General features: G+C 33.0%; 1 protein-coding gene across 21 annotated transcripts in view; it reads right to left on the reverse strand.

The window, feature by feature from the left end:
- Positions 1–21,718, reverse strand: part of Baz2b (bromodomain adjacent to zinc finger domain 2B) — a 362,220-nt gene that overhangs the window by 106,484 nt on the left and 234,018 nt on the right. For 15 of the 21 annotated variants that reach the window (XM_048812356.1, XM_048812349.1, XM_048812355.1 and 12 more), the window contains 3 exons: positions 7,896–8,084; positions 2,663–2,827; positions 1,155–1,348 (listed from right to left, as the gene is read on the reverse strand). In XM_048812356.1, the coding sequence (XP_048668313.1) occupies positions 1,155–1,348; positions 2,663–2,827; positions 7,896–8,084 (548 nt within the window). The remainder of the gene's footprint in view (positions 1–1,154; positions 1,349–2,662; positions 2,828–7,895; positions 8,085–21,718) is intronic. The other 6 variants (XM_048812353.1, XM_048812351.1, XM_048812352.1 and 3 more) reach the window with 3 other exon arrangements.

Genomic DNA, 21,718 nt, shown 5'->3' on the forward strand with positions numbered 1-21,718 from the left:
AACCCATATCTTGCTATTCTTGCTATGGTGAACCAGAAACTTCCTAAACCTTAGATGTTATGGCACAGACAATATATATTCACAGACTTTTGACTCTTCCACCTTCCAGTGGCTCTGAAAAGTGCTTTCAAAGCTCTGAAAGCAGTTTTCATAAAATGTAGAAAAGATAACTCTAATTATTATATTTGTTTTCAAAATGTTTACAGTTGATGCCAAAGATTTAAATCAGAATAAACCATGATATTTCAATTAAAAAAGAAATTACAGATGGCTAGGTGTGGTGGTGTACACCTATAAATCCAGCAACTCAGGAGACTGAGGCAGGAGGATCCCAAGTTCAAGGCCAGCCTCAGCAGCTGAGTGAGACTCTGTCTTGAAAAAGGGCTGGGTTGTAGCTTGGTGATAAAGCACTCCTGGGTTCAATCACTAGTACCAAAATAGAAGTAAATAACAAAATAGAAGTAATAACAAATGAGAGCAGACGAAATTCACTGATATTAATAGCCTATAAAGATTATAGGCTATTATATAGGCTATATTTTAGAATATATAGCTGGAATTATCTCAGCTTGGGTAAATGAAACCTAGACTTAATGGCGACCTACAGTTCATGAAGTTGAGATATTAGAGTGTTCCTGGCATGATGGGGAAAAGAGAATCCAGAAGCTTGGAGTGATCAGAACATTGAAGTGAATTTACCATGTATAATAGAATTAGATATTATATATAAATTGGTTAGAGCAGAACTGGCACATAGAAAATTCTAAATAAATTTTAGCATGTGGGCTCAATGGCAGAGCACCTGTGTAGAATACATGAGGCTCTCAGTTCAACACTCAGCACCAAAATAATAATAATAATAATAATAATAATAATAATAACCCATTACTATTTGTATTATTTATGCTGGTGCTGAGAGTTCTAATTTTCAAGATATATACTACTATTATTATGCCATAAAAATATACATCTGCAAAAATAAGAGTTAGTAATTCATAGATTCTGGTGGTCTGACCTCTTATTTTTACACACACACACACACATATACATATATATATATACACATACACACATACATATACACATACACACACACACACGTGTGTGTGTGTGTGTGTGTCTCTATTTCCCACCTCTTTCAAAGAATAACTTACTTTATCTTTGATTTTGTCAGCCCTAGAATCCAAAGGCTGGCTTTTGCTTTGTTCCTGATTACATTTTCGATTTCCTCCACCTGAGCTTGTACTTTTAGTCTGTCCCATGGAACTTGAAGCAGTAGTGGATAGTACAGATGTGTTGACACCAATCACAGATGAGGTACTGTTTCCATTAATTGACCCATTTACACCTTGAAAATAAAAATAAACATATTTATATACTTAAATATTATTTAATCATATTAAGGAATAAATAAATGTGGATAAACAAAAAACATTATTAGTGAAAGAAGCCAGACACAAAAGGTCATATATCAGATGATTCCATCTATATAAAATAGTCACAATAGATATATCATCTCTAAAGATAGAGTTCAACTGGTCACAGTGGTACATGACTGTTATCCCTGCCGCTCAGGATGCTGAGACAGGAGGACTGCAAGTTCAAGGCCAACCTCATAAACTTAGTGAGGCCCTAAGCAATTTAGTGAGACCTGTGTCAAAATAAAAAATAAAAAGGACTGGAGATGTACTTCAGTGGTAAATTGCATCTGGGTTTAAATTCCCAGTACCCACCACCATGCCAGAAGGAAAAAAGACAGTTCAAACTGGCGATTGCCAGGGCTGGGGGGAGAGGAAGGAACAAATGCTTAATGCTTAATGTGTGGGATATCCTGTTGGAGTGATAAAGTGGTTTGGAATAAGGTAAGAGAGATGATAGCTGCACAACATGGTGAATGCATTAAATAGCACTGATTTCTTCATTTTTAAAATGGGTTAATATATGCATCTTACTTCACTTGAAAAATGCTTAGAAAAAAAATAAATGTAAATATTTCCATTTTAGAGCAAATTTCCCAAACACTTGATAACAAGTCATCTAAAATGCTTTTATATACATTTTTGTGTGTGTGGGGGGGGGGAGAAATACTAGCAAATACTAGCAATTGAACCCAGGGATACTTATCTACTGAGCCACATCCCCAGCCCTTTCTTAAATTTTTATTTTTAGACAGGGTCTCACCAAGTTGCTTAGTGCCTCACTAAGATGCTAAGGCTGGCCTCAAACTTGAGATTCTCCTGCCTTAGCCTCCCAAGCTGCTGGGATTACAGGTGTCTGCCATCAGGCCCAGCTAAAATCATTTAGGAGGAAAATGGAGTACTAGGATATAAGTTTTCCTATAATTATTGCGTAACTGCAGAAGTATCACATTATATTGGATGCATGTAGGAAGGTAATAGGATACAGAGGAAAAAGTAGTGAAAAGGGTTCAAATTCTGACTAAACTATATCAATATGTAAGCAGTACTTTCTTGAACAACTGTTTAAACTTGGTTGCAAAATGAGGACAATTAATGTCAAAAAATTATTGCAATGATTAAGCAAGACAATGGAAAATCATCTAGAGCAATGCTATAAGAATGTTATTGAATCTGAACTCTACTGAAAATAGGTATTAGAATGGAAGATTTATAGTACACTTCACTTATATTGATATGGGTACCTTTTTCAGGACCATTTCGATTACTTTTTCCTGAAGTTCTTGAATGGAATGAAGAATCATGATTCTGGGCTGGAGGAGCAAACAGTGGTGGAATTCCCAGTATTGGTGGAAAGAAGGGTGTTCCTGTACGAGTATGAACATCTGTTGTTCGCCACCATTCTGCACCTCAAAACCAAACAAACCAAACAAAAATATTTGAATTAACTTTCTAGCTAATGTAATGACTGCTTTCTATGTTTTATTCTTGGAAAAAAAATTCAAGTTTCTCCTTGCAACAGAATTTCTCAATACACATAGTTCTGATCATCTGACTGTAAATGGCTAATTAGAACTTGTACACTTATCACTCTTCTCATTAGGCCCGCATTCAATGATCTCTTCATGTAGTAGTTGTTTAGATTCAAGGCAAAAAGTAGGGTATTACACAGCTTTGAAAATAAAATTGAAATAATTTGACTTTTTGAAGATTTATACTACTTCTAAATTAGTAAAGAAAATATTTAAGTCTATATTAATCTATTTTAAAATCTTGGAATTTAAGCTTATACAATCTATGTTAAGAATTTTCTCAAATTACTTACAATAATGGCTCTGATAAATTAGGTGGTCTAATTTATATATATATATATAAAAAATATACCAGACCACTGTAATCCAGTATATATCTCAAATGCATTTATGAAAACCTTAAAAAAACATTCTATAGTCAAACATAAGTATAAATATAGTAAAATTAATAAGCCCTTTCTTTTGCCTAAGAAATAACTTCTCTTTTTTTTTTTGTATTTCCTTTAAAGCAATTTATTTAAAGTTTATATATTTTTTGGACATTTAATTTTTTTATTAGTTGCTCAAGACAATACAATGATCTTGACATACATTTGATTCAACTAGGGTATGAATTCTTATTTTTCCACATGTACAGATTGCAGGATCACATTGGTTATACATCCATATGTATACATACAGCAATCCTAGTGTCAGTTGTATTCTGCCGCCCTCCCTATCCCCCTGCTCCCCCCCATCACTAGTCTCTACCCATTCTACAGTGACACTTATCTCACTCTTTTTTTTTTAATAAATAACTTCTCAAAGAAGATTTAAAAAGTTAAAACCTTTGCATTAAAATAAAAGATTTATAAAGCTTCCCCTTAAAATTAATGAAGAAAGCTTGATATTTGTTTATACTTCTCATAAATTACAGATGTCAAGGATTATTTTACCAATATAAAATAAACGTTAGAAAATCATAGTTATATAATCGATATAGATAGCCAATAAGTAAATATCAATATAGATATTCAAACTATAACTCCTAGTTAAAACTTTTAGAAAGGAAAGAAGCCAAATTTTATTAAATACGTTTTTCAAGGAAGGGTGAAATTAAGAAGAGATTTGAAAATCATCCAAAGGAGAGTACTGGATTGCCCCATATAAAATCTTGGAAAAAAAATCTTCACCTGACTAAACCACTAGATTTATAAATTCAGTTGTTATCTTGCAGGCTTATCTTTTTTTTTTTTTTTTAGTTTTAGTTGGACACAGTACCTTTATTTTATTTATTTTTTAATGTGGTGCTGAGGATCAAACCCAGGGGCTCACACGTGCTAGGCGAGTGCTCTACAGCTGAGCCACAACCCCAGCCCCCAGGCCAATCTTAAAAGATTAATCTTTCTTCTTTGTTATACCCACAAGAAAATTAGAGGGAAAAACCCCACAGTGTAGTGCAGGTAGAACTCAAAATTGTCAGTGTATTTTATTATATGATTTTAAAAATTATCCTAGAAATATTCCTTCATTAAAAATACAATACTTGGGCAGGAAATGTAGCTTAGTGGCAAGGCACTTGCCTAATGTGTGAGTCACTGGGTTTAATCCTCAGCACCACATATAAACAAATAAAATAAAGGTCCATTGACAACTAAAAAAACATTTAAAAAAAACACATACTTTAGTGATATGCACCTTCATTATCTAATGTGGAAATCGTTTTTTTTTTTTTTGTTGTTGTTTTTTTTAAGTGAAAGAGGTCTAAAAAACCGTATGAGTAGAAAACTGCAAACACTATTCCCCAGGAAAGTGTTGCTAGTGAAATGACATTCATGTATATTCAACCATGCCCAAATGATGGGAACTGAACCAAAAATAACTTAACAAAATTCACCTATTGTTTAAAAAAAGAAGTACATTTAGATAGGAAGAAAAGATGTATATTTTGGGCTTGTATCAACAGTTAATATTGTCATTTATAGGTTTGAAAATTAGGTTCTACCTAGATGATGAAAAGGGACTGAGGTTTCCTCCAAAAAGTCATATCACTTACCACAGTTTGTAGTTGTAAATCTAAAAGTTGAATGGATAGGTTTCATAAACAACTAATAATAATAATAAAAGTATAATAATAATAAAAGTATAATAATAAACCTTAAATATTTTAGACATAGTCAAACTCCGAAGAAACATTAAAATTTACTTCAGAATGTCAATGGTAAATAAGTACACAGAAGAGATTAGAGAAAATAATAGGAAAATGTGTATTATAAATAATCAGACACCAGAGAGGAAAATACAAAACAAGCAAACAAGATCAATTACATAAAAATAAAACAGTAGAACTTCTGAATATAAACTTTACAAATGTCTGATATTACTTCATAGAAAGTAATGTAATTTTCTCATGAGACAAATTTATTTATCTTCCAAATTTAAGAAAATTTACAAACTTTACTCACAAAGTAACTTGTTGGTAAATGAAAAATACAAAATAAGGATCACATAAATCAGCATGTGATGAATTTCTAAGCATATTCAGAAGAGGTAACAGCATAATATCAATGTCAATAATTTTCAAGTAAAATATTATAATATTTCAGAGAATATACTAAATCTCAATTTGAAACTAGAAGATGTAATAGAATTTTTTTAAAACCATACTTGAAAGAGACAGATATAATACCATGAATTTTTGTGAAATAACATTAAAATATAATGACCCAAAATTTTAAATATTTAAAAGAAAGTATCATGAAATACAATTTCACTATAAAAAGAAAATAATTCTATTATACTAATATTCATTAAATAATTTTGCATTTGCAGATCTGATCTGAAATGAAGAATGCTTTAGAAGTTCATAAAATTTAAAAGCAAATTATTTTTCACTTAAAATTCCTAGTAATGTCTTCTCTTTCATTTGCTTATGGGGTTACTTTAAAAATTTGGCAATTTGGTTACCCTTCTGAATAAAGCTAATTATAGAGAGTTCATAATTAGTTATCACACCAAATCTACAACTTAACCAAAATGAGTCCTCTAAAACCAAGCATAACCTATGCCCCTTTGCCAAAGAAATATTCTCATATAAGCATACTTTTATCACCAAAGACTCTGTCTTGTAATTGACTGTTTATTCATTCTCTAAAGACTGTTAGAAACATAAAATATATTGGTCTATTCCTCCAAGTAACTGGGCTAGTACACAGAACATAATAGATGAAAGAATAAATAGTTTATGCAGGGTGGGGAAGTTTTTAAATACTTTTTTTAAAGTGAAAGTGTCTTATTATGAAGTTCAGATGAGTGACTTTTTAAACTTGTCAACCATCATTCTAGTGCAGAAGTTATTTGATTTTAATAATATAGTAATTACACTGTGGCTTAGAAATGTTCAAAAGCAGTACTATAATAAACTGATAAAACAATGAAAATATCAGATACCAGTAACTATCTAAATTATTATTATCTTATTTTGACTTTTATTCAGCAATCTCATATTTTAGGAATATCTGTTGAATGCTTATCCTGCTAAGCAACCATATTAAAAATGGAATGAAATAAGCTCCTATTAATATTATTAAAAGGAAATGTTAAGACATAAAGATTTTGCCTAATTATTTTATTTCTCCCCATCATCCCCTCTCTTGCAAACACTGAATTAAAGAAATATGACTCAATAAATAGTACTTATACATTTAAGCATCTATCCTTTCTACATAGTTTAAAAAAGATACTTTGTTCCTTTTAAAGAAGCATAATTTATTTGTTTATTTTCATAATAAAATAAATAGGGACCAGGGACTAATCCAGGACCTCATACAAGGTAGGCAAATGCTCAACACGCACTACATCCCCAGCTCTTTTTTAAATTTTACTTTGAGATAAGTTCCTGCTAAGCTACCCAGGCTGGCTTGAAACTTGAGATTTTTCTGCCTCAGCCTTCCAAGTAGCTGGATTAAAGGATAAATAAATCACCACACCTGGCTCATTTGACAATTTACTAATCATTAAAGTGAGAAAGAGAAAACAATGATAGTTACCAATTATTCACTAATTATGTTTGCCAGACACAGATACAGCACTGAATATGCTCATTTCCTTTAATCTTCAAAGAACCATATAAGGCAGGTATTATAATTACTCTCATTTTTCAAGTAAGAGAACTAAGGCTGAGAGCTCAGATAACTTGTTCAAACGCACACAACTACTGAGCAGCAAATTCAGATTTAAATTCAGGTCTACTTTTCTCTACAACCAAACTCTAATGTTTTAAACAATTTTACATACATTAAAGCATGCATTGCTTGAAAAAATTTATTGAAGTAAAATTAATATTGGAAAATACATTCAAGTTTAGATTTTTCAGGATAAAATAAATTAAAATACATTCATCCACGTTAAGCCTTAGCTAATGGTCCCCTTGTCTTGAAAGTAGTGTAACTCTATAGTTGTTTTGATCAAATATGGAAAAATATAGAAATTTAAGAGTTAATCTCATCTTGATTACAAAGTGAAGAGAATTAAGAATCTAAAAGAAAAGCATTAAACTGTTCATTATAAGAACTGGACTTTAGTTTTACACTGTAAGTAATTTTTTTAAAAAAAACAAATAAAGCTGAGAATATTTAAATTCTACACTTATAATATGTGTATTTTTCTGTATACTATATCTCAATAACATGCATCAGAAAAACCTGGTTTAATGATTCCTTTCTATGGCAAATGCCTATGTATCTCATCAAACACCTGAGCACCTAATTAACTCCTATGCCACCCAATACGCACAGGTTTTTTTTTTTGTTGGTACATTATAAATAAGACTGAGCCAATTTTTGCATAAAAGTTTAATATACTAGGCATTAGACTATTTTTTTGTTAAATTTCATAAACAAATTACTGCTTGAACATTTTCAAGCATTCCTCCTTTCCTTGAACACTGTTTGTAACAGATGTTTACCTGGAAAAGATGCTAGTTGGGGATGTGCGGCTAAGGCTGTGGGTGTACCAAGTGTCCCCAAACCACCAAATTCTGAATGCCCTGAGCTGGCTGAATGTAGACCAAAGACTGGGTGGCTGACCATTGGGAAGGCACTCGACACTGTGGACAGGTTAAACGGTTGATCCCCAGCTGCTCTGAATAAATGTCCTGGGAGGGAAAAAAACACACTTAAAGTTGTACTATAAAAACAGATGAGATTTATCTGATTTCAGCGTTCATAGTTAAAATTTATAATAATTTATTATTTGCTAAGTTTTTATTTTACATTTTGTTCTATATTTCTATTCTTTGAGCCCAACAGCATAAGATGTTCCTAGAAACATGAGAGTACTTTAAAAATTAAAAGTGAATGGTATAACCTTTTTTACTTTGAATATGAGATTTGAGAACCAATGTTTTAAGTAAATATTTTTCCTTAATTAAAGTTGTTTGACCTAAGAAAGTAAGGCCAATTTTCTGTTAATACATGTACATTTATATAACATCAAAATTATTCCACATAAAAAGGAAAACAAAAACTACCTGTTAAGTTTTGAAAACCAACACAATAGGCTCAAAATATTACTGTCGTAACTCAAATTATTATATATTTTATAGACCAAAAAATTCCAGTTTCCATGTGCCAGAACTGAAGCTCTGTTCTCTATATAATACCTTTTGAGTAAGAAGAGTATCTGGATACCCAAAAAGTAGTACATTATAGCCTAATAAAACCATGCACAAGATAACATAAGGAGTTAATGAATAAACTTAGTAAGATTTTTCCAAATGGTTTCAGAGATGCTCATCAATATATAAATCATTTTTAAACTTTCTGATAGTAATACAATATTCAACTCAACAGAGTGTGATTATTTAATCTCTACCTTTACTCTGAAGAGAATCTAATGTTAAATATCATAAGACCAGTGTCATATGACCAAAACCACAACTTATTTTTCATATTTGTAGAGATTTGGCAGAAAATCTTTTTAACATTTGGAAATCTTCCTTTTACTTTCAGGAAGTAATTAAAGTTTTCTGACTTCCTACTATGAAAACAAAAATAATAGAAACCCATATGGTATCTTACAAATTCATTTTGTGAAAAATGCTATTGTGATCTGTGCTAAAATCAAATAAGGCTCCCTTATTATTTCCTGATTATGAGACCTCTTTGTGCATTCCAACAATGTTTTAAGTAAATAAAAATATAAGTTAAAAATAGATATACTTTTTGTTATCATTTAATTGTCAACCAAGTCTCTCCTCTTTGCTTTTTTTGCTCCCTGAAAACCAAAGGACAGTCCTAAAGAAAATGTCAGCATGGACCCACACAGACTAATATACATCTTATATTCTTTTTTTAAAAAAATTTTGTTTTAATTAGTTATACATGACAGTAGAATGCACTTTGATATATATATAAATATATATATGAGTATAATATCTCATTCTTCTGGTTGTACATGATGTAGAATCCCACCGGACATACAGGGTCATATAGTTATATATGTACATAGGGTAACAATGTCTGATTCATTCTACTGTCCTTTCTACCCCCATCCCTTCTTCCCTCCTGCTTCACTCCCCTCTACCTAAAGAAACTCTATTCTCCCCTAGCCACCAACCCCCCATCTACCCAGTTAACTTAGCATCCACATATCAGGAAAAACATTTGGCTTTTAGTTTTTTGGGATTGGCTTGTTTTACTTAGCATGAAATTCTCCAGCTCCATCCATTTACTGGCAAATGCCATAATTTCATTCTTCTTTACAGCTGAGTATATATATATGGCACAATTTCTTAATCTATTCATCTGTTGAAGGGCACCTAAGTTGCTTCCATAGTTTAGCTATTGTGAATTGAGCTACATCTTATATTTATATTCTTTACTGAAGCACTGCACTGTTGAAATAGAAGGATTTAAATGACTTTTAAAATTTTATTTATTTTCAGTGCTGGGGATTGAACCCAGGGCTTCAAGTGTGCTAGGAAAGCATTTTTCCACTGAAGCTGCATCCCCAGACCAAAAGATATAAACAACTTTAACTAAGGTTTTAATAAATTAAACCTTAATAAATTAAGTATGGTTTGTATTAGCCTATAAGGAAAAGTTCTGATTCAGTGTAGTGCTTCGATTACAATGAAGCAGTAACTAGATATCACAGGGGAAATCCTTGAAGTGTCTTTCTAAGGAAGGCCCACAGAAAAAAACTGTATGAACAAGGCACAGGCTTGGGTGACTTTTCTAAGAAGGCCAATCTTGTTTTTGTCGTTTCAAAGCCTAAAAAGAAAATTGATGAATTAAAAAGAGAAAGAAGGCAGGAAGGAGGGACAGAAGGACAGACTGGTAAATTCCTACTTTTTGGTGTTATCAAAAGTTCTAGACTACATTAGCACTGAAGCTGAATTTAAATAGAGGATGCTACTGTAAAAATGATTTCCCACACATTACTAACTTTAAGACTAGTGACAGGCCACCAAAAAGACTAGGTTTTATGTTTGTTTATTGTGGTTATTTTGGCAAATTCTCAGACACCCAGCTAGTTTTTCTAGGAAGTGAGCTTGTAAATTTAAGAACCAATTTCTTTTCATTTGGGATTATGTGTAAAATCTTTGGTTCTCACCAATCATTTCAACTTCCTGACTCAAATGTGCTTAGTCAAGTGTTTTATTTATAAACATACTATAATTAATTAAATTTTCCTATTACATTTTCTTCTTTATCAATGTTCCTCATAAGCAAGTAGAACATTCCAGCTTTGGAAATTTTATAGCCATTTATAATTTCTATTTTATCAAGTAACAACTCTACAGTTATCTTTGTCAATTGTATGTATGTAACCATTATTTAATACAAAGAAATTTGTGGGGGTTAAACTACCAAAACTACACAAAATATTATAAAAATTCAGAAAAACTGAAATTATCAAGGATTGAAAACTGACTCTAAAAAAGTGATTTAAGGGTTAGGGGTGTAACTCAGTGGCAAAGTGGGTGCTTGGATTTAATCCCCTGCACCAAATAAGGAAATAAATAAGTGGCATCTGGATGCAATTGAGCACAAAATTTCAACAAAATATGGGTTTTATTCACCAGAGTCAAACAAAAACCACAAATAGAACTGTACATACAATTACATTTATGCCTGGCAACACTGCTGAGATGGGAGTACAAATCAAGGTTTACTCTACTTTCTTATTCTGCTAACATTCTTGGCTAAAATAATTGAAGCAGGTAAAGCACCCATGTGACAGCTGAACGCCGAGGGACTATTCCTTGTTAGTGAGAAAAGATTTACTTTTGCATTTAGTAAAGAATATTGGGATGATAGATCTCAGTGGTAGAGCTCTTGCACAACATGTGCAAGGCCCTGGGCTTGATCCCCTGCACTGCAAAACAAAGCAAACAAACAAAAAAGAAACAAGAATACTACATTATAATGATCATAGTAATCCCATGCATTATCAGAACTATCCACACAAGAGATTTCCTCTATTATATATGGAAATCATCATACTACAGAAGTAAAAGACTTTTCTTTTTCAGTTTCATTACACAGTGCTTTTACAGCAAGAATTACCATCTGTGATATAAAAAGTATGCTTTTCTTTAAAAGGCTCTGTAACACTAGTTATAATTTTAGTATTGTTTACTACTACTTTATTAAAAAACACGGTAATTCCAAGTAAAATCTACCAGAATACAAGCATACAAGGATACCAGCATATAAGGATACCAGCATACAAAGATGAATAAGACATAACCCCTGACCTTAAAGAGTTCATAGTTTGAACACAATTTAAAAAGTATAAGACTACTTTTATACTACCATGTATAAAAGAAGTTATATTTTAATATTACTAATTGGTACTGACATATATAGAACTCAAATAGATTTCAAACACCTAAAATACTGGCATATGGGGTCTTGCTATGTTGCACAGGACAGGCTACTCTCCAATTTGTGGGTTCAAGTGATTTACCCAATCCTGAGTAGTGGGGATTATAGAGCATGCTACTGCATTTAGCAATAAATATTTTTTGAATGACTCAGTTCACTACTCAATTCATCAGAACAATATCCGGGTGACTGACTCCAAGGACTTCTATCAGAATAGGAACTGCCTTGAGTCTTTATTTAAATTTGCAAGTATGCTTTCTTTTGCACTATGTCATCAATCCCTGATTCTGATTTTTTGTTTTTTTCATTTTAATTACCACTTGGTCTTTTACTCCTCTTTGATTCCATTTAGGCCAAATTTGATCCCACAAAAGTCTAACACTTCCACCATCTTAAAATTCTTTTAAGTTAAGGATCATTTTATTCCCTTCTCACCATGACTTCTGGTCTCCCCCAGTGTCAACACTTAACCTTATGTACAATCCCTCTCAATCCCATCAAATATCTAAATTATGTTAAAGGACTTAACTTGAATATTTGTGCTAAGTCTGAAATCTTACTTCTAGGCAAGCACTCTACTTCAGAATGCATCCTCAGCACTCCCCAAGACTTAATTCTACTTGGTCAATAAGGTGACTGAAGTTTGCTTAATCACGAAATCCCATTGATCTTTCCTTGCTTTCTTTTTTTGATATAGGGATTGAACCCAGGGGTGTTCTACCACAGAGCTACATATCCAACCCTTTCTAATTTTTTATTTTGAAACTATGTCTCCCTAAATTGCTGAGATTGCCTGAAATTTAAGATCCTCCTGTCTTAGTCTCCTGAGTGGCTAGGATTATAGGCATGTACTACCACACCTAGTTTCTGTTTTCCATCCTGATATTCTCTCTCTCTCTCTCTCTCTCTCTCTCTCTCTCTCTCTAATATTTTTTAGTTGTAGATGGACACAATGCTTTATTTTGTTTATTTATTTAATTGTGGTGCTGAGGATTGAACCCAGGGCCTCACACATACTAGGCAAGTGCTTACCACTGAGCTACAATCCCAGCCCCTCTTTCTTTCTTATTAAAAACCATTTTCATCCTTAAGCTCCAGGTGATGGAACTCTCTTGATGCTATTAACTTTGCATCTTTCAATAATACTGCTGCCATATTTATTGGAATTTTTCATTTTTTCCTCAAATAAGCATTCCTAAAGGTTTTATTCAGTGATCACTTTTTCCCCTCTGTGCTTTCCCATTCATTTATTTCATGTGCTCCCATTGTGGTTTTTGGGTTTTTTTTTTTTTTTTTTTTTGGCAGGGGAGTAGTGGAGATTGAACTCAGGGGCACTCAACCACTGAGCCACATCTCCAGCCCTATTTTGTATTTTATTGAAAGACAGGGTCTCACCGAGTTGCTTAGCGCCTCGGTGTTGCTGAGGTTGGCTTTGAACTCACAATCCTCCTGCCCTTAGCCTCCCTAGCCACTGGGATCCCACTATTTTAATCATCATCTTAAGGCAAATAAATTCTAAGCCAAGATTTTAGCTCTGTGACAGCAAAAACTAATCTCATTTTTCCAGGTATGCCCAATACCTAGCATACTCTGAAACACAATAAGTACCTGACAAATGTTTCCCACCATTATACTTCTGGTCACATTATTTCTTCCACTTTAGAACTTCCAAACCTATACAACATGCTTTTTGACTTCTGCCATTCATAATTCTATATATTTTTACTATCTCAAAAACATACTGCCCAAGAAAAATTTGTAGATCTCCCAAATATGTTTCAGTCCTCCTTTGAATATTCATAATATATTATTCATCTGTCTTTTATAACAGCATACTAGGATATAAGTTATAAAGGAAAAAGCCATTTCATAATAATTTTTACTCTATGAAATACTGCACAAAACAAACATCAGTTGGCAGAGACAATACTTCTAATACTGCTGTGGGCATCTCCAAAAGAGTAGTTTTCAATTCTCTTGATTCTTCCTTTAAAAAAACAGAATGATTCAGGAGTCAGTCAGAAGTTTTTTTTTCTTCTTTTCTTTTTTTTTTTTGCGGGGCAGGGTAGGTACTGGAGATAGAACCCACAGGGAATTTACCACAGAGCTACATCCCCGTCCTTTAAAAAAAAAATTTTTTTTTTTTTAATATTAAGACAGGGTTCAGTAAGTTGCTGAGGGCCTAGCTAAATTGCTGAGGCTGCCCTCAAACTTCTCATCCTCCTTCTTCAGCTCCCTGAGTTGCTGGGATTGCCTGTGTCATCATGGTTGGCAGGAGTCATTCTTTAAATGATTAAAAATATACATTTTTTTAATTCCTAGCACCTCAAAAAATATACACACAAACACCCTTCATTTTTTCTCTGCTCTAATTCCAAAAGTTACTACTAAAGGCTCTCTGGCTCATTGGGTAATCAATGCTAATTTAATGTCTTTTATAACAGTCTATTTTGAGGTTTTAATCTTCTTATACAGTAGCAGTGCTTGCTTTGATTACATCTTTGATTCCATTGCCAAAACAATGATTGTACCCTTCAACTACCTTAAAATTTGAAGCTAATGTTCACAAAGCAATTTTTATCACAGACTATTGATGGTTTAGTGGATCCTATAATCGCTGTTAAAGTATTATATTAATAAGAAAGTAGAAAGAACCTTACATGACACAAAATACAAGTCTAATACACTTTAATAACCTCATGGTTATAAAACAAAATTATTTGAATATTATAATGCTACACTTTTGTATAAGTACATTTTTCCTATTCTGATATACTAATGTCAGTAGGTACTCTCAAATAAAACCCATACTGACTTAAAAACTCCTTATGTCTTCCTCAGAGAAAATATTTGCAAATGGAGAAATTATATAATAAAATGATAATACTTTTTAAAGACCACAGATTTAACAGATATTAACATTCAAACAGTTTCCACATTATGAATGCAAATTTTGTTAGTTCTGTTTTAACAAATAAGTAACATGTACATTTTTCATAATGAAAATTAATATACATCTGCAATCCAAGGTTCTAAAATTATAATAAGCTGAACAATTTCAGCAGACCTTTTTAAATTCTATTAGCCAATACATATAAAAGTGATTAAAAGCAGTACACAAATGCCAGTATGTCAGTAATAAGACATGGTAACCATAAGTGCCTTTATTAATATTAATGAACAATAAGATATTTTTTTCCTCTCACAAGATCCAAATAGTATAAATACTGAACTAATGCCTTGAACCTATACCAGTGTTATAGTTTGGATATGAGGTGTCCCCCAAAGCTCTTGTCCATGTAGGAATATTCAGAGGTAAAATAATTGGATTGCGAGAGCTGTAACCTAATCAACCCATTCTAATTTGAATGACAGGCAGAAACTGTAGGTAGGTAGGGCGTGGCTAGAGGAAGTGGGTCACTGGGAGTCTGGCCTTGGAAGGGTGGATTCTTCCCCATTCCCTGTCCCTACCCCTCTCTACCCCACTTCCTGAACCCATCAGGAGCTAAGCAACTTTCCTCAACTGGGCTCTTGCCCCACTGTGTGCTGCCTCAATGTGGGCCCAGAACAATAGAGTGCGTCATCTATGAACTGAGTCCCCTGAAACCATGTGCCCCAAATAAACTTTTGCTCCTCTAAGTAGTTCTTGTCAGATATGTTGGTCTCAGCAACACAAAAACTGACTAAAACAACCAGAGAACAAAATCAACGACTAAGGAAAAGTCCAGAAATCACATTAAAACAAAATAACTGTAAGGAGTAAGTATGCTAATCAATCTATCTTTATTTATTTATTTTTATGTGGTGCTGGTAATCAAACCTAGGGCCTTGAGAATGCTACAGAAGTGCTTTACCACTAACCTAAGTCCCCAGCCCCAAACATTGAATCTTTTGAAAAAATCAAGGAGACTATTTACTATGACAACATGTTACTTTTTTTTTGTATGTTACAAAGCATACAAAAGCTTTTATTTTTAATCTTTCAATGCTACACAAACTTGTTGCACCATGTCTTCAAATATTTTTGATCAGTTCTTTAAAACTGTAAGCACACTTCTACAGCGTAGCAAAATCAACTTCTAGTATACAACCTGCAAATATGGCTAATCATCAAAACTGAATTCAAATAAAGATCTCCTGCATACTTCAACACCAGTAATAATGGTGTTTAACCAAGTATACTCAAAATTACTGTAAATTTAAAAAAATTCAAATTACTGGTTCACATATTAAAGCTCTTAACATTATTCTTAAATATACTAATGTTTAAACATTTTGAAACTCGAAATGTATAAATTACATAAATTTGAACTTTGATTAAAGGACAGAGTTCTACAGTTAATGTTGACAAAATATTTAAACTAATCTTCATTTTATTCCTATATTCTTAAAACATTTGAGCCAGTTAGCTTTTATATTTTAATATTTAAAAAGATACATGGAATGAAAAGCCTTTATTTTTAAGTATTTATTTTGAGATTATCTTAGACTCATGGGAGCTGCAAACATAGGGCAGAGTTCTTATATATGCTCCACCCACACTCTCCTTGTGTTAATGTCTTACACGACTACAGAACAATTTTCGAAAACAAGAAATTAACCTTAGCTGATCAACTAAAATATTTAGATTTATTTAGTTTCCCAGTAACATCATTTGTCTGTCTCAAGATCCAATCTAGGATTTTTGTTTTTTTTCTTAGTTTTCTCTATTTGGTGACAGTTTCTCAGTATTGTCTTTATTACTTGGATATATTGAAGACTACTACAGATGTCACACAATTTGGGTTTGTCTGGTGCTTTCTAATATATTACTGGGAAGTATACTCAATATACCCTTCTCAGAACAAGATACCTGAGGACCATAATATTTCTATGATGTAGTATTGGTGATGCTAATTTTGATCACTTGGTTAAATTGCTGTCTGCCAGGATTCAACTGTAAAGTTATTATTTTCTCTTTAAGCAGTATTTTTATTAGGAAATAAGTAATTAGGAGCATACACTGCCACTTTTTAACACGAAATGTAGTGAACAAGCTCCTAATTCAATATGGTAAATGACTTATCTATTTGTATCACTCAGATGATGACTGATCTTAAAGTTAAGAAGAGTTTTGTAATAAGCACTTTTGTTAGATTTAATGAAAGGATTTAGAACCCAGACACAGTGGTGTACACCTGTAATCCTAGTGACTTGGGAGGCTGAGGAAGGAAGATCACAAATTCTGGGCCAGCCTCAGCAATTTAGTGAGGCCCTAAAGTAACTAAGTGAGACTCTGTCTTATAAGTAAAAAGGGATGGGAATATATTCAGAGGTATGCTGCTCCTGGGTTCAATCCCCAGTACTATAATCAATCAATCAATCACATAAAATGATTTAGAATTCCTAGACTCAAATGCTAAAAATAAACATTTCATATATACTTAAATATTGAAATAGAATTACACTTTATTTTAATAAGAAAATAGGAAAAGATGACAGAAATAATTAATTCAAAAATACTGTTTTATTTTATATTTGTTTCAATAAATAAAAACGCTCAGTTTTCCCAGAAATTATTAAAATTGGCACTGAAAAAACATTTCATGTGTATTAGTTTGCTAGGACTACCATAACAACATACCACAACAAAGTCATCGTCTCACAAAGTTATTGATTTCTGGAAGCTAGAAGTCTAAAATCAAGATGTTGACAGGGCCCTGCTGCCTCTGAATGTGTTAGGGAAGGATTTGTTCCATGCTTCTCTTCCAGTTTCTGACACTTTAAGAATACTTTCTATGTCTTCAGATATGTTTCTCATTCTAGGCATGTCTTTGTGTCCAAATTTCCCTTTTTATAAAGACACAAGTCACATTAGATTAGGGTCTATCTACTATTCCCATTTTAATTTGATTAACTCTAAAACAACCTATTCTCCAAATAAGGCCACATTCTAAAGTATTGAGTTAAAAGTGGGATTAGGAATCCAACATGTCTTTTTTGACGGGGAGGACATTTTATTTTTCTTTTCAGTGTTGGAAACTGAATGCAAGCCCTCACAATGTGTACTAGGAAAGTTCTGTAGCACTGAGCTATATCCCCAACCCCTTCCAAAGGAAACAATTTAACCCAAAACATTGGTTTATTTTTAGGAGTACTTAGTTGATTTCAATGTATTAATTTTCTTGAGAAATTCACTTCTGAAATTCCAAATTAAAACTACAAATTTCTGTTACATATGTTAGTCAGCCATGAATAGATGGATAGGAAGACAGTAAAGGGTGATAACTTATGAGATTAAATCAGACATGCATCAAAGAGTCCACAGGTCATAGGACTGAGAATAATAAATAACTTTATTAAAGAAGTCAAAAACAAAAGAAACTCTCATTCGCATCCTAATACTGGCCAGGGAAGGATGCTTAGTTTAGCCATAATATTCTCTGCTCCCTAGATATTCAAAGTCAAATTGGTAGAAAAGTGAGTTTTATTCAAAGCCAGCTTTAGGAGAAGATGGAGGGGGGACTTCATTGTTTCTCAAAAACTCCATCTCCAAAAAGCTCTAGAAGGAAGAGCGCTCCTTTTTTTTTTTTTTAAGGGGTGGGGAGGAAGCAGGTGAAGGCATGTATTAGGACAAAAGAAGAAATTGCACAGCTTTAACCCTTCAGAGCCTTCCTCAATCATGTCAAAGGGAGCAAGATTTCCTTCCTCCAGTATCTGCATCTATTTCAGAAAGGGGGCAGACTTCCAAGTTCAGACTCTCATTTACCTCCCTGAGGTGACCTGTTCAGTCTATCTTGAACATCTGTATGCTGAGTCTTTCTAATAAACTCCTAACTGCTACTATGTGTGACTCTTGAAATTCTTCCAGCAGACTGCAAGACCCAGTGGCTGAGATCCTGTGGGGCTATTTTAGCTCCATAGGCAGGTCTCATTTTACAACAATCTCTAACAAAAGTTAGGTAAAATAATATTTCAAAAATACTTAGTGACTTGTGATTAAACCTCTAATTTAAAAAAAAATACCACTAAAAAAACTAGACAACTGAAATTTTGAGAGCCTCTATTTAGGATTTGTAGATACCTACAACATTGACAAATCAACTAAAAAGGAAAATTTGGCTTTATCAGTGCTACAAACTCAGTGTTACAAACTTTCCTAGTACTCAATGTGAAATTTTGGCTTTATCTACAAATCCTCCAGAGAAGGTCTCTCACATTGTCTCAAATCTTTATTAAAAACATTTAAGACATGGCTATCTTTTAAACAAGTTCTAATTAAATCCTAACTTTTGATTTTCTGTTTTGTCTTTGTTTTTTTTTATATACACTGGCTCTTCATTAAGGTCAACTGATCTTTTAAGATTCCTAAGCCTGTAGCTTATAATGCTAAACTTGTATCGTCGTCTGATATTACCAGAGCAGTGCATAATAGCATAGTCACCCCCCAATTTTTTTTTCACTGAGGCATTTTATCTGCATATATTAATATCTCTGGAAAAATAATCCCAAGATTTTCCTTCTCTTGTGTTTTTGTCTTACTTATTCATGATACATGCTGTCAGCTGAGATTTTTGGTATAATGAAATCCAACTAAGAATAGGAACAGAGTATTCTGCCATTTTTCTAGATCTTTGAATTGTACATCAAAGCTGGGACTGATCATTCCACACTTGTCGAATCTGTCTATGAGACTCACAACAATCTTCTCAGCTCTATGATCATCATTGATCCTATCTGCCAATGTAACCATGTTTATCGTCAGAGACTGGATGATGACTTTGGAGCATGCTTAATAAAAACCTGGTGTTTGTCTTTTTTGACAGTTGTTGATGCATTATCCAGGACATTCAAGCATACCATTATGGTGGATAGAAAGAGCCAGAAAACTTATTAATCAAAGTTAACTTACTATCCAATTTTCAAGTGTTAGTTCTACAAGATTCACCTCTTTTCTTATATATTCTACGCCAGGAACTGACTGAACACATATTGATAGAAGAAAACAGATATGGTTCCTGCACTTTAAACATAAAAGAAATGACAAGTAAAGCAATATTAAATGTATAATTACACATTGAAAAGAGTGTTATGGAGGAAATTGATAGGTACAGGAATAGGTAATAGTGGAGCAATTACTAAGACACAATGATCAGTGGAGTCATTTCTAATTAAGATCTGTATTAGTCAAGATTCTTCGGAGAAACAGAACCAACAGGATTTATTGATTTATTATAAAGAATTGGTACATGAAATTGGAAAGGATGATGCAGGAAAGCTGGAGGCATAGTTCTGAGAGGTTAATAGTTGATGGTGTAAGTCACAGTTATGAGAGAAGATGTGTTTCCCAGATCAAGTGGTTAGGCAGAAAAGCCAAATTCTTTTCCTCTCCTCCATTTTTTTTTTGCTATCTGCAAATCCTCAAGAATATGAATGATGACCTCCCATTTTGGGGAGGGCAATTTGTTCTACTTAGTTCACAGATTCAAATGCTAATCTCATCTGAGAATACCCTTATCCAGAAATAATGTTTAATTGGGGCATCCTGTATCCCAGGATCAAAAGGACAAGTAAAATTAATCATCACATGGTCTTAGGACATTTAATCTGAGACAAAGCATGAGAAAGAACCAGTTTAAAGAAGATTTTTCAGAGAGAGGTAGAACAAATTTGAGATCCTGAGAAGAAAATTTTGTATCAGAAGTGATAGGCCAAAGAGGCTAAAAGATAATGGGCCAGCATAAGAACAATATCAGAAAATTTAGATGAAGTAGGCAAGTTTAGATGAAGAACAGTGTATAACCTTAAACAGGTTGAAATATGAAAAATACTCAATATGGTAGGTGAAAAGATTAATTTAATCATTCATGTAACTCAAAAGCTTTTGGAAAAGTCACATATTAAATGGAGGAGCTATACTGAAAGTTTACCTCTCCTCTCTTGATTCTACACCCTCAGGTATACCCTTCCTTAAAAGTTTAAAGGGCATCTTATGTCACAAGAGCCAACAAAAATCCTATAATGCAGTCTCTTTTGCTTTCATTAGTTGGACCTGATCATGTATTCTTAACTCACTCCTATCTAGGAAATATGATGTTTAGATTGGCTAGAATAGGTTGCAGGCTACCCCTGGAGTCAGGTAAAATTTTTTTTGAAAAAATAAGTACTTTACTTTTGAGGGGACAACTTCTGGTATTAGTAGAGTAATAAAGCAGTTATAAGACTTCTAAACACATGATAATTATGAAAACTAGGTTACAAACAGAAAAAAAAAAGAAAAAACTAAAGATACTGAAATGCATTCAAAAGCCAAAAAAAAAAGGGCCAGGTGAGTTTAATCTGGAAAAACATTAACTAGAATGCATTAGAAATCTGATTTTGTGGTTTTGAGGTCCAATAATCCTGCCTAAACTTCACAGCTTTAACTGAAGAAAGTGGCAGAAGGCCAGAATTCAGGGCTATGTTAACATCTGGAAATTTAAAGCTAGGGGAAATTCTGGCACTGAGGGAACCACAGAAAGAATAAAAACCAAATTCAGAGTTTAAACATAGATGCAAGTACACTGTGCTTGATCAGGGAAAGACACCAGAGATACTATAAAATAGCTGAAGGAGAACACAGAAAAATATACTTGAGAGAAATCTTGAAAGGCAGAGCTACACCCAGAAGATCTATTGAGACTGATTAAGTATACTACCTTATCACAAGTAGCTCAGCTAAAAAGAAAGCCTGGTGTGACACAAAACAGAGCTCAAAGCTAGCAGAGCAGCTTGAAAGTTAGAGAGTAATCTTTTTTTTAAAACATTTATCTAGTTGTAGATAAGCACACAGTATCTTTATTTATTTTTATGTGGTGCTGAGGATCCAACCCAGTGCCTCACACATGCAAGGCAAGCGCTTCACCACTGAGCTACA

The sequence above is a fragment of the Marmota marmota genome, unplaced genomic scaffold, assembly GCF_001458135.2.
Source record: "Marmota marmota marmota unplaced genomic scaffold, marMar, whole genome shotgun sequence".
In the NCBI taxonomy this organism is placed as follows: Eukaryota; Metazoa; Chordata; class Mammalia; order Rodentia; family Sciuridae; genus Marmota; species Marmota marmota.